Source organism: Hippocampus comes, unplaced genomic scaffold (genome assembly GCF_001891065.2).
Source record: "Hippocampus comes isolate QL1 unplaced genomic scaffold, H_comes_QL1_v1.1 scaffold1, whole genome shotgun sequence".
NCBI lineage: Eukaryota > Metazoa > Chordata > Actinopteri > Syngnathiformes > Syngnathidae > Hippocampus > Hippocampus comes.
The window spans coordinates 3,150,157-3,163,808 of record NW_017805010.1 but is presented as its reverse complement, the minus strand read 5'-3'; the positions used below and the strand labels follow the sequence as shown (position 1 = coordinate 3,163,808).

General features: G+C 40.4%; 1 protein-coding gene across 1 annotated transcript in view; it reads left to right on the top strand.

The window, feature by feature from the left end:
- chrna4b (cholinergic receptor, nicotinic, alpha 4b) overlaps positions 1-12,133 on the top strand; it is a 13,578-nt gene extending 1,445 nt beyond the window's left edge. The window contains exons 2-7 of the mRNA XM_019862995.1: positions 1-34; positions 2,915-3,066; positions 4,568-4,612; positions 4,705-4,814; positions 8,560-9,985; positions 11,528-12,133. The exon at positions 1-34 is cut by the window's left edge and continues 77 nt beyond it. Of these exons, the coding sequence (XP_019718554.1) occupies positions 1-34; positions 2,915-3,066; positions 4,568-4,612; positions 4,705-4,814; positions 8,560-9,985; positions 11,528-11,653 (1,893 nt within the window). The 3' untranslated portion in view covers positions 11,654-12,133. The remainder of the gene's footprint in view (positions 35-2,914; positions 3,067-4,567; positions 4,613-4,704; positions 4,815-8,559; positions 9,986-11,527) is intronic.
- Positions 12,134-13,652: the final 1,519 nt, after the last annotated feature.

Sequence of the window (13,652 nt, the reverse complement as noted above, 5' to 3'; positions counted from 1 at the left end):
TTCAGCTTACTTTGGCTCACTCTCGGCACACAAGGTAATTTTGATTGATCAAATACTACCGTGAGATAAGATCTCGATATTTGCTATGTGTTTCCGAGGCATGTCTCCTCTATCCTTTTCAAACTTTCAATCACGTTGAAAATGTTATGAAGTCATTTTAAAATGAAATTAAAATGCTGTATAAAAAAGGGGAATTAATCCCATAGCACCAAGCAGGTTGGATGGAGGTGTGTACTAATTGAGAAGAGTGCGTTATGCTTCTGTAAATATCATATTAATGCAGTATTCTGAGGTTGTGGCATGGGATTTTTAGTAACAGGGTTTTTTTGTGGTTGATAATACCAAAAAAAAAAAAAGAACACACCCTCATTTTATTCTGAATTGCTTTTGGACATGGTGTAATCAACAAGAATTAAAAAAAAAGAAAGGGCATAATTTTCTCGAGTTTCCATTGGATGATGATAACTACCTCTGTTTCTTTGGTGACCTGCTAAAAAGCATTCCCTTGTGACGGAGCGCAAACACTGCTTGCAGATATTTGCTGCTGATGATGCACTATTGGCCTCAGAGAGTCCATTGATCAAATGAGGACAGAATCGGGTCCAGTAGTGCCGAAAAAACAATCAGCTAACTAACCTCCACGCACCAGTTTGGCGTCATAGCACCGATTAAATCAATGGTACCTTATTTAAAGTGGAAAAACTCGATCTGTTATTTACAAATTTTTCATGCTTGCTTTAAAAAAACATTTGCATTATGGATATAACATTTCAACTTATCTTTCAGGAAATAAAATAACATACAGAGTCAGTATCATTCCAACTTTCGATTGCCAACCATCATAAAAGTGTAAAAATAAGTTAACCACTGCTTCTTCCGCATCTAAATTTATCTTGTTTGTCAGATATAATGGCCACCATTATATCTACTATGGCTTAAAGAGCTCTCTATTTAAGATATTTAAGTCCTGTCTTTTGTTATCCTTGATTTCAATTTCAGATTTTATGCAGCCTGGAAATGTTTTTCATGCAAATATTTATGATAATTATGACTTTACCACTTAGCATAGTTTCGTGCTAGCCTATGCTACATTCCGATGTAGCAACGACACAGCACAATCTTGTTGCTGTAAGTGATAGATTGACATCATCTCGAAGATCAAAAATTGACAAATCATTTGATGCCGATGCCTCATTAGAACACTTTATTGTATCTTTTTATTTGAGTCTGGGGGAGAGCATAAATACACTTTGCCCAGGTTGTCTCCATCAAATGAAAGAAATCACCCTCGGTGTGGCCATGAAATGAAATGAAAAGTGTCTGCAAGGCCAAGTATTCCATCATGAAACATTTACTACCTTTTACAACACACCATTGCGCTGGCTCACACATAGTTACCTCGCTGGCTATTATACAGCTTTTGCGCATGCTTCGATTTAATATCAGATGCATTAGATGAACGTAACGGATAATGAAACAAAGGTCAATGTGTAGGCTACTATGCTTTGTTGCCGTTTGCTTAATGGGTACCTGCACACGGAATCCGGCATTTAAAAAAAAAAAAAAAAAAAAGCATGACGATATGTGGGCAGATATTGATCCTGGGATGCCGTTTTGCAAGCGAGTAAAGGACAACACATCAGCTTTGATTGAATGTGAAGGAGGACAACGCCAACATCTGTGTCTCAACAGCGCCTCTTCTGGTTGTAGCGCCGTAATGCAGACGGATGTGCCTTACAGCAAACATAATATGGGGCTTCTTTCACAATTGAAAACATTTTCCGAGTAATATCTGTACGATGTATATAAGTTACCTGTACCGATGGGCAAAAAAAATAAAAATAAAAATTAACCCCAGCCACTAAATACTTTCATCCCCACCATAAGAGAATAAAAGAATTGACAAGGTCAAACAGACTCCTGAAGGCTGTTTCAGTCCACTTCCAAAAGATAAATACAGTACAGTGCGGTAAACTGATAGATGGAGTGATGGATGAATCTACCACATAAAACATACTTAATAATGCAGCAGTACCAGTGTAGTAATTGAAGTCACTCATATGAATCACTCAATGATGATGAATGGCTCAAATAGAATAAAGCCCCGACTCACTGTAGGGAAAAAAAAAATTCACTACGTATACAGATTGGCAAAGCATTGTGCAAGCCTCGGGACAAGTCTCTAATTGTTCTGGGACGTGGCGAGGTCATCTTCTGTGTAATGTGAGGTGGTTTTAAAGGAGTGGGGGCGGAGGGGGGAGGTGTTCCATTAGATGGGTAGCAAAGGGACACCGGTGCACAGGTGGGAGTTTTGTGTGAGGGTGGGGTGACGAAACGGTTTGCAGGCACAACATGTCCTCTGATCCACATTCATCCTTCCTTTCGCTTTTCCCCACTGTCTCGTGTAACCATGACGCCAGCTGGGTCTAGCGCAGGTCGCCTTCTGTTTTCAGCACTACAAACGTGTTCTCATTATTGCCAAAAAAATAAATAACTAAATCCAATCCAGACAGGTAGTGAATTGCAAATGAAATATTAATGTTTAGCACACAAAAACAAGCTGATCAAAATGCATGCAATTAAAACCGCCCATAATTGTGTAAAGTTGCAATGTGTGATAACAGCAACTTTCCATCCATCCATTTTCTATAGCGCTGAGCCCCCATGAGGGTTCTGAGTGAGCTGGAGCTTATCCCAGCTGACTCTGGACCAATCGGCAGGCAATCACAGGGCAGATACAAACAAACAACCACTGACAATTCACTTTCACATACTGTAAATTGTGCAGTAATTGTGACTGGGACTGTTATCCAAAATTCTATCGTAGATGTACGGATGGATGGAAAGGGATATTAAAATGTTTGAGGAGAGCATTCAGATCAACAGTTTGGTAATTTCTTATCATCACCTCCAGTGTACTGCTATGCTGGTCCTCGGGCTCACGCTGAGGAGAAATTGCTGCAGGATCTGTTTGTGCGTTACAACAAGCTCTCCAGGCCTGTGGAAAACTCATCAGACACAGTGTTGGTCCACTTTGGTCTTTCTATTGCTCAGCTTATAGATGTGGTGAGTAAGATCTTCACTACTTTCAAACACAGTGGGAACTATTTTCGTGGACTGGCGTGCTGGCATTTCAGTGTATAAATGGTTGGAACTTCATTTTAGTGCCAAAATAAGTCAAGTCCAGCATGTTTGGGGCCACGTTGCGGCTGTGAGCTTTCTGCCGCATGGCGTTACCCTTGACTCATCCAACAATTTCGTAACAGCAAGTAGTTTGTATTTTCGTGCCGGGACAATGGTCTGGTTCCGCGTGTTTGTGAATTTGGTACATATGCTTCGCCTCACTGGACCCCCCAGTGCTTGTCAAATTTGGGTGAAAAAAGTGGAGACCTGCTAAAAGGAGATGTATTGTGCAGCGCAGGTGGCAAAAAGCATAAAGGTGTATTTTGATCAAGGCATAGGTTAACAGTGCAAGTCAGTGGATGTAATTCATAAGCATGACAACGGTGTGGGAAAATCTCTCCAAATTATTGTAAAAAAATCAATTCATTGAACAAATTAAAATCATTACTAGTACCATTTTCAAAATATTTTCATAGGACCCCTGTTTATTGGGGTCGGGGGTCACACACATGCAGGTCCAAGGCAGTCACCAGTCACCTGCACATCATCCGCAAGGGGAGGGCTTGCGGTTTACCTGCCAATGTCATGCACAGACACCAGCAAGTTTATTTCTGTTTCTTCAATGTCAAACACGGCGTACTTGCATGTACTGTGCTCTGACAGGCCTGATTTTAATGCAAGTGAGAGATGTCGCCACAATTTGCCAGGATAAGACTCCATTCACGATGGCACACAACGGTGCAAATTCCGCTTTACGCCCAATTCTACTGGTCTAGCAAAATACCAAAAGAAAACTCCACAAATGCACACAGTTCGACTGCTCTTTGTGCTCGACTTGGGCTGGGAATGAAAATAGGGCCCAATGTCTTGTTTGTGGGTTTGTTTTCCTATCGCATATGTATAGCATTTGCAGGCCCTGTGGAGAATATTTTACATAAACCCTGTTCGAGGAATTCTATTGACTCAGGGAAAACCTGACGTTTGGTGTCGGGAACATGCATTTTTTTTTTTTTCTACAGGGGGCTCGGATGATTGAAAATGCAAATCCTGCATGACCGTGAGGATTGTTTTTACTCACACTTATAGAGAGCGCTCGTCTCACATGCCTGAGAGTATGAGGCAACTCTTGGCCAAGTTGTCTTCTCCTATAGAATATTTCAGGGCTGGAAGGAGCGTGGCAAACATTGCCTCCAGGCATTATTTTCTTTTCTCCAGCACAGTATTCTCGTAAATTTGGGTGCCTTGTTTCATATGTTCTTACTGAGTAAAAGTATCATTCAGATTCAGATTCAGAAAACTTTATTTATCCCCGTGGGGCAAGTAGAGGAATTAACAGGACACAGATGTTTTTGAGCAAATTTGTACAATACTGTATTAATAATAACTTCCAGACAACCATCCAAACTGTTTGAAAAGAATTTGTTTTCTGTTTCCACCAACCAAGGATGAGAAGAACCAGATGATGACTACGAATGTCTGGGTCAAGCAAGTACGTAAATGACAGGAGATAAAAACCGCTAGAATGAATCCGATGCGGAATGGCACTGTTGTAACCACTCCATGTTGAACGTTGTCCTCCAGGAATGGAACGATTACAAGCTGCGCTGGAACCCGGAGGAATACGAGAACGTTACCTCCATCCGTATTCCCTCAGAGATCATTTGGAGGCCCGACATCGTCCTTTACAACAAGTAAGGGTCTCCTCCAATAGCATACATTGATGTTACAATTTGGCGTGACCTTTTGAAAATATTTCCAACAAAGGAGTACGATGAGCAAATTGTTGGCACATCCACAACATCATCAGCTACGGGCAGTTTGTTATCATGTGAACTGTTAACCTGTCTGAGCCTGAGAAAGAACTACACACACTCAAAACAACTCTTTTTGGGGAGTTGTTGTAGCCAAAAATAAGATGAACCAATTATTATTTGATGAATCTCGAGAGAAAAATATAGGGGCTGCTGTGGCTAGGTTCATGTGAATGGGAACAATTGTGACATTCGGGACCTGCCAAACTAAAAATATTACTTGACTGTGAACATAGTTTTTTGTGATAAACTTTCAAATGTATCCCATTAACTCAACGCTTTTTTTTTTTTTTTGTAATTGAGCTGTTTTTCAGAAGGGTCCTAATTTTCCTTACCGATATTTGGTCAAAAGAATTGATTTTTTTTTTTTTTTTTAATTGTGGAGGAATTGTGAATGAATCCATTTGATAGTTTTACAAGTCTTATTCCAAGAAGAAATTTCATTCAGCTAGATTGTGGTCCAGTGTTAGTGCGTCGACCTCACAGTGCAGAGGTACCGGGTTCGATTCCAGCTCCGGCCTCCCTGTGTGGAGTTTGCATGTTCTCCCCGTGCCTGCGTGGGTTTTCTCTGGGTACTCCGGTTTTCTCCAACATTCCAAAAACATTGACCGATTGAACACTCTAAATTTTCCCTAGGTGTGAGTGTGAGCGCGGATGGTTGTTCGTCTGTGTGTGCCCTGCGATTGGCTGGCAAGCAGTTCAGGGTGTCCCCCGCCTACTGCCCGAAGACTGCTGGGATAGGCTCCAGCATGCTCCGCGAACCTTGTGAGGGTAAAGAGGATCCGAAAATGGATGGATGGATAGATTGTATAAAATGTAAACCTTAAGAAGCCCTATTTTGTGCCCAGCGCGAGTCTATCACACTTTTGGTATTTTCCTAGGTTTTGCACAGATGCGGTGTGCCATTGTGGGATGGGATATAGTTGACTCCCGTTGACTGACTCCAATTGTAACGGCTCCCCTCAGTTGCATTAAAATCAGCAGTGCTTGACATTGCAAAAGCAGAAGTAGACCCGTTGGGGTACGTCCATGACATTGGAAGGTAAACTGCAAGATCTCCCCTTGCGAATGATGTAGTCGGCCGTGTGTTTCATGTGGGCAATCGGAGACCGCCTTGCACCCATGGCGTCCGTATGTGCGGCAGCTGCATCACCCGGAACACCTAACGCCTCTGTCACAAACATGCTAAACTAGACTTGCCCCAGCACAAATATGGAGATGCATCCATTTTTACATGGCGCGCCCCGGCACCTGCCTACCAATGTAGGGACGGAACCATCTAAGTAAGGAGAAAACTTTATTCTATGGTTTCCCTCACTTTTCTATTTAGAAGCCAAACAAAAAATGTATAATTTCAACCACAACCAACATTTTTATCAGACATTTTGCATTCTTTGCTTGCTCCTCTAAAATCCATTGCAACTCCATTCGTTCCCTTCACAACACAACCTCATGATTACAAACCTTAGATCAACCATTACAACAAAAGTGGCAAAGTTCACAACCATCATGACTATATAAATCAATTTATCACAGCCATCCTTCGGTAGAATATCACCAAACATTACTTTGATGCAGTCACACAAAGTGATTCATGCACCAACGCTGCCCTCCTTGACGCAAGTGTAATCACATCAGCATTAATTTGCAAAATTTGCTGATTCAATTCCAATAGAAGGCGTTACTGGAAGAAAACAAGAAGATCCTGCCGCTGTGCCAACACTCTTGTCCTGTGCCAACGTCATCAAGTACTTTGGTTGTGAACAAGGTCATCCTTAATGGGAATGGCCATAAACAAACTTGGTACATCGCACAAAGCAAGCCTAATGCATATTAGGCTGAAGAACTAGGAGATAAAATGTAATTAAAGGCGTTTCAAAGAGCCTCCGATATAAATGCATCCAATGTGTCTCTTATTATGAGTGAAGGGAATTCTAAATGACCAATATAACAATGAAATTTATTAGACATGACATGATATGAGCAATACAATTACCAAATCGATTTGTCATTCAAAAGTGAGTGTACTGCGCTGTCTTCTGATTAAATGGCCTATCGGCTATGAAACTAATAAGACGAGACAAAGGGCCAACATCACACAGGTGGCCATCATTTAAAAAGCATATGACACTGAAATTATGACCGCACCTGATGCCCATTTTTTTTTTTTTTTTTTTACATATAAATTGATTTGCATGAAATAACGGAGCCCTGGAAGGAGGTAATTTATTGTATTGTGCTGAGATGTTGTAGAGATGCATGGATGTGATTGCCTTTCGGCAGAAGAAAAGAAAAGGGGAAGGCATGGGGTCATATCCTTGCTGTAAAACTTTTAGACATCGTAATTTCTATTTATGGGCTGCGCTCACAGTCGAAATACAGTTTTTGTTATGATATATTTGATTCTGAACTCTGGTGCACAGCAAAGTAGTGGAGCGAGACCGTTTAATTAAAAAAGTCATCTCAGTCGCAAACACCTCCCAAACGCTGTCCGATCAGTTGGTGACTTCATGATTATTTTTCACTGGGTCCAGGGAAGAAAATGTTGCATGAGACAACGTCATTGTTAAACAATAATGTTCCCAAAAAGTACATTTACTCAAATTAGGGCCTGACCGATCAATCAGCCGGTCAATTATATCAGCCGAAATTAGGCCTTTTCAAAATGATAATAATCAACTGGGGTTTTGCCATTTGAACTGTAATATGATTGAACATTTTCATTAAACAGTAAATACTGTTCAGTAGGTATGGGCAAGAAGTCAAGGACATGGCTGACGAACGTTATTCTGTGTGTATTACGTCATCCTTAGTCCTCTCATATGACGGTTGACATGCAATGTTTGAAAGTATATCCACAATGTGCTGATAAGGGTTATTTTCAAGCTGAGTGTAAAAATTATTCGTGTAAAAATTGGTTCCCATTGTACATCAAATATTTCAAATGCAACTCTGTCAAAGAAGAGGTGTTTTGATAAATCATGTTTTGCCACTAACTTTCCTCATTATGTTCCAATTTGCACACATTTATGGCCTAAATATCAATCTAAATTGATCAGTTCATGTTTGTTTGCGTGTTTTATTTATTTATTTATTTATTTTTACTTCCTGTCTGTTGCAAAGGTAAACCGGAATCAGATTGGTCGGGCCCGAACTAAAATGATGATATTTCGACATTTTCTTACTCAGTTTGAAAGCTGCAGGGCCTGTTTAGGTAAACGCTAAGTTGAACGCTAAGCTAGCTCTCATTCTGTTGTATGGAGGGCAGCGGGTGGATACACAGGTTAATTGTTGCTTCCGCCATCTGGTGGAAGAGAGTTTACTTGTTGTGTTGTACTGTAGTAAAACATGAAAATGAAACGGGGGGGAAAAAAAATCCTCTCGTGGCACTTTACATAAGCGAGCTCTCATTCTATTTTATGAAGAACAACAGGTGGATCCACATGCACGTTAATTGTAGCTTCCGCCATCTCGTAGATGAGGGTTTACTTGTGTTGTACTGTAGTAAAACATGAAAATGAAACAGGGAAAAAAAAATCCCAAGGCACACCCGATGAGCTCTCGTGGCACGTGACATTTGTTGGGAATCACTGCTCTTTCATTCATACCCGTTACTGATCTGCAGTGCTGATGGTGACTTTGCAGTCACCCACCTAACCAAGGCGCATCTATTCCACGACGGACGGATCAAGTGGATGCCACCAGCCATCTACAAGTCTTCGTGCAGCATCGACGTCACCTTTTTCCCCTTTGACCAACAAAGTTGCAAGATGAAGTTTGGCTCCTGGACCTACGACCGAGCCAAGATCGACCTTATCAGCATGGCCAGCGACGTGGATCAGATGGACTACTGGGAGAGCGGCGAGTGGGTTATTATGAATGCCGTGGGCAAGTACAACACCAAAAAGTACGAGTGCTGCACTGAGATCTACGCAGACATCACGTACTACTTCATCATCCGAAGGCTCCCGTTGTTCTACACCATTAATCTTATCATTCCCTGTCTCCTTATCTCCTGTTTGACTGTGCTGGTGTTTTATTTACCGTCCCAATGCGGAGAGAAGATCACCTTGTGTATTTCCGTTTTATTGTCCCTAACCGTGTTCCTGCTGTTGATCACAGAGATAATACCGTCCACATCCTTGGTGATTCCACTCATTGGCGAATACCTGCTGTTCACCATGGTCTTTGTCACACTTTCAATTATAATTACAGTCTTTGTTTTGAACGTCCACCACCGATCACCTCAAACCCACGGAATGCCTCATTGGGTGCGAAGGGTCTTTTTGGACATGGTGCCCCGGGTCCTTTTCATGAAGCGGCCACCCGGCACGGCCAAGCAACACTGCAAGAAGTTGATTGAAATGATGCACCGCCCAACCATAATATCAGCAACGGGCAACTCCCAGACCTTTTGGATGGGTTTAGAAACAGGGCTGACCCAAACAATGCAGGACGAGAAAAGCCTCCCAAAAACTCCACTCGACAGCCCAAACATCCGCGTCTGCTCCCCGTCTCCATCCTCCACCCCTCTCAAGGAAGTCAACCAGGAAGATCCCCCGGTTAAGGCCAATATTTTCTACCAGTCACCCACTAAACAGTATTCAGGTCTGCAACGAGGACAAAACTCCTCCATTTTGTCTTCTTCTCAACTTTCCTTACCCCCAACTTTGCCTCTCGGGCCCCTTCGCAACCTTTCCAACGAAGACGTGAATAAATTGTTCTTAAATGGCCGCTCGCTCAGCGTGGAGCAAATGTGTGACCTGCAGAGGGAGCTTCCCCAGAGAGCTGCACGACGGTGTCACTCGGGCGGCTATCAGTCCTGCTGCCTGCACAACGACTGGCCGGAGAAATGGACTGGGACTGCAGACCAAACAAAACAACGAGTCTCGACAAACTGCCTTACAGATACCATCAAAGCAGAGCCTGCTAAAGACCCAAGAAGCCAACAAGAAGCTGTGATCCATCGCTTGTCTCCTGCTATGCAACGAGCCATTGAGGGGGTTCAATACATAGCTGATCATCTCAGGGCAGAGGACGACGACTTCTCAGTGAGTTGATGGAAATGTTAAAAAAGTAAGGTGGTACTTTTTTGAAAGTATCAAAACTAAATCTGAAGCTCTCGTTACAGCACAGTTCAACTGTTACAAGAGTAATAAAACATTTAAACTGACTCAAATTCACCTAACAAACCTGATGTCCCATAAATTAACATTTTCCCCAGTAAAATCCCCACAAAAATTCCCAAATTATTCTCCACCACACATTCAACAAAACAGATTTACGTTGTTCCCCTTCCCACTTCTAAATTTTAAATGTTCAGCTCCTTCAATACCACCTTGGCAATGATTTAAAACATCACCAAAATTGCAATTTAGCAAATATTCAACATATTCACTACTAAAATCCCCACAAAAATCCCTATTAGTTCCAAATGAAAATACAAGCTAAAAAAAAGTGAAATTATTTTGTTTTTCCCTCAAATTTCTTCCTATTATTTGTATTTTCCCCGATTCAAATTGATGCTCATCTCATCCCACACAAACATTTTTTTTCAAAATTTCAAAATAAAAGTCCCCCCCAATTTTTTTATTTTTTTTTAGTTTCCCTGTAGTTGTTCCATTTTTTTCACACCATACCAATTTTGATCTCTTTCATTTTATTCCTATATTTTTCATAATTTGAAAATAAAAGCTAAGGATTAATATAGATTAATACCTAACGTTGACATGTTCTGCTCTTTTCCAGGTTTAGCTTAATGCTAACAAACAATGCAAAAGGCCATATACGGGCTAACTAACAGTATCGTTGACTTTGTGTCAATGTGCGACACTATCATCAGAACATTGTAATGTGCTTGTGTATACATACATTTATGAGAAAAACATAGGTCCAGAAATTCTAAATACAATTACAGATAGATAGATAGATCGGTGGGTGGGTAGGTAGCTGGATAGCTAGCTAGCTAGCTAGATAGATTATCTGCATGCTTAATATATGGCACATTGCTCGAGGGAGTGTGCAACATTTGCAATTACCTTGTATGATTTCAGAATTCAGTTCTTAGTATTAACATGTAATGACGAAAAAAATGCTAATATATTTCGGAAATGTTGATTTTTTTTTTCTTTGTGGAAATAGAAGTTTTATCTCCTAACATAACAATTGAATTCTTATTTAAACTGTATATTTTCAGTGTGGATCTTCATAAATTATTGCCATGTTATTTTATGGCATTAAGCACATTGGCTAGCAGGCTGCAGAAACAGACAAAAAAATCACAACCTTGGGTTCTTGGCTCGATCAAAATATCTACATGGTCTACAGTTTAAAAAAAATTAAGAAGAAAACAATTTGAGTCACTCTCACAGTAAAAGTCCATCATTGAAATAAGTGGACCTCAGCAATTCAACCTTGAATTTTTCAAGGGAGGACACGATTGAATGACATTTAGGGGCTAGTCATCCTCATGAAAAAAATCATCCACCCGTGAGAAATCACTCAAGGGTGAAAACTGACAGCTGACTAACACGATGTTGGTGTCTTGGAATAAGTGTTCAATGCCCCTTTTTGCTGTTTCCCCTGTCCATTAGGTGAAAGAGGACTGGAAGTACGTCGCCATGGTTATCGACAGAATATTCCTCTGGATGTTTGTACTTGTGTGTATACTGGGATCAGTGGGACTCTTTCTCCCCCCTTGGCTGGCTGGAATGATCTGAAATCTCCCCGCCCAAGAAAAGAGAAGACGGTTATTTAACCTGTTTTTTTTGTATTTTTTGTCCAAGGAGCTTCAAATGTTTTGTCCCAGATTAACATCAAGTCTATGGACAAGGTGAGGCGTCTATAATCAATTCCTGGGAGCACATAAATACTTTATGAGGGAGTGAAAACACCCCTTTGTACTTCTCTGTTTTGACATTGAGCTTTGCATCTCTAACTACTACTGCCTCCGTAACTTGAATGTCACTTGGCAGGGTGCAGACCTCCTCCAAGGTTGAACATTCCTAATTTTGATCACCTTCATAGAGGCACACTTACTTGTATCTGCCTAAATGTATCATTAGGATTGGTGCGTTATTCACTGACAAGTCAAGGTAGCTATTGAAATCGCTTGCATTTACAGATGGGAAAAATAATATTAGTAAACTTTTCTCTATATTTTTGGGTGTTAAATCTGTCCTCATTTTTCATAATAATAATAATAATAATACTTTTACAAGCTTTTATAGGTCAAACTATAAAAAAAAAAAAAAATCTCAAAAACTTGATGTGCTAGAAAAAAAAAATTAAGACATTTTTTAGATCAGCGGCAAAAAATACGTTGGGGGACACATATAACCAATCTCTGATTAAAATTTGCTGTGGAGCAGTATCATCAATCAATAATTGTACAGTTAGAATTCTGGCCCATGATGAAAATGTCATTGAATCTTGAAGCAATTTCGGCAAAATGGAGAAGATTATTTGGCTGCAACGAGGAGTGGTAGGCCTGAAGAAGACCTTGACAAGCTATGCTACTGTAACTTCTCCAGACAGCGTAATTCTGCTCAGGACAACACCAGCACTCAAATAGTTAATCAGAATATTCAGAGTGGTACTTGCCATTCTATTCAAAGTATTTGAAATGTTCATTCATTGATTCATTTTCCCCCAACGGTTGATCAAAGAAGTCGATATAAATGCCCATACCCACATGCTATGGTCACAAAAAGCGAAACAAAACAACCTTGAATCTGCAACATTATTCAAACAACTTTTATTGAAATTTAAATTAAAAATGTGTAAAAAAAGAAAAAAAAAGTTACACATGAAAACAATAATAATAATAACCAATAAAACACAAATGAAAGCGATCTACTATACCAACAATCCCATCATGTTTTGGTTTGCACAGTAAAGCACTCTACTAATAATTGATTTAACATCATATTTTTTTGTACACTGATCATTCAAAAAATGTAACATACATGCGTATTTTGGAATGGTAATGTGTGTGTGCTTTTGTGTACGTGTGGCTTGTGTATGTGTGTGTGTGTGTGTGTGTGTGTGTGTGTGTGTGTGTGTGTGTGTGTGTGTGTGTGTGTGTGAGATAGAGAGAGGTGCAATGTTGTTGCCTTGTTAGCAGTTGACTTAACACGTCTGTTAGATTTGTTTCAATCGTTTTCCTTTGACCTATCACAGACCTTGCGGTAAATAAGGAGGAATGCTGCACTGGTCCACTGTAGATGTGATGAAATAAAAACCTGGATGAGTTTTTCCTCACATGTCACTTGTGCTAATTGCCGTATGACAACGTTGAAACCGTTTTCCTTTCACTCCGAACCCTCCACAGGATGAAAACGCTGCATGAAACGATGTATGAACAGTTTTGAGATTTAAAGTGTGAGTAGAAGCCTCCACAAGTCAGCTCCAAATGAAAAATACCGCCGATAATAACTCAGCACTGGCAGACAGTTGATCAAGTTTGTTTAGCCGTCTGGTGAAGAGCCAAGGATGAGGACAAAATGTGTTATTCAAGAAACCATTCTTAAGAACCTTCACTAAATTGCAGGAAACGCCACGGATTGTGACTGGAATGTTGCTTCTATAATGTTGAAGTCTTGATGGAATGTTTACAGATTGAAATATTCGATGTACAAGAATTTGACAGAAAATGAATTTGTTGTCATGTGGATACTTGGAAACCTTGTGTTGTCGATTGAAATCTCACATCAACAC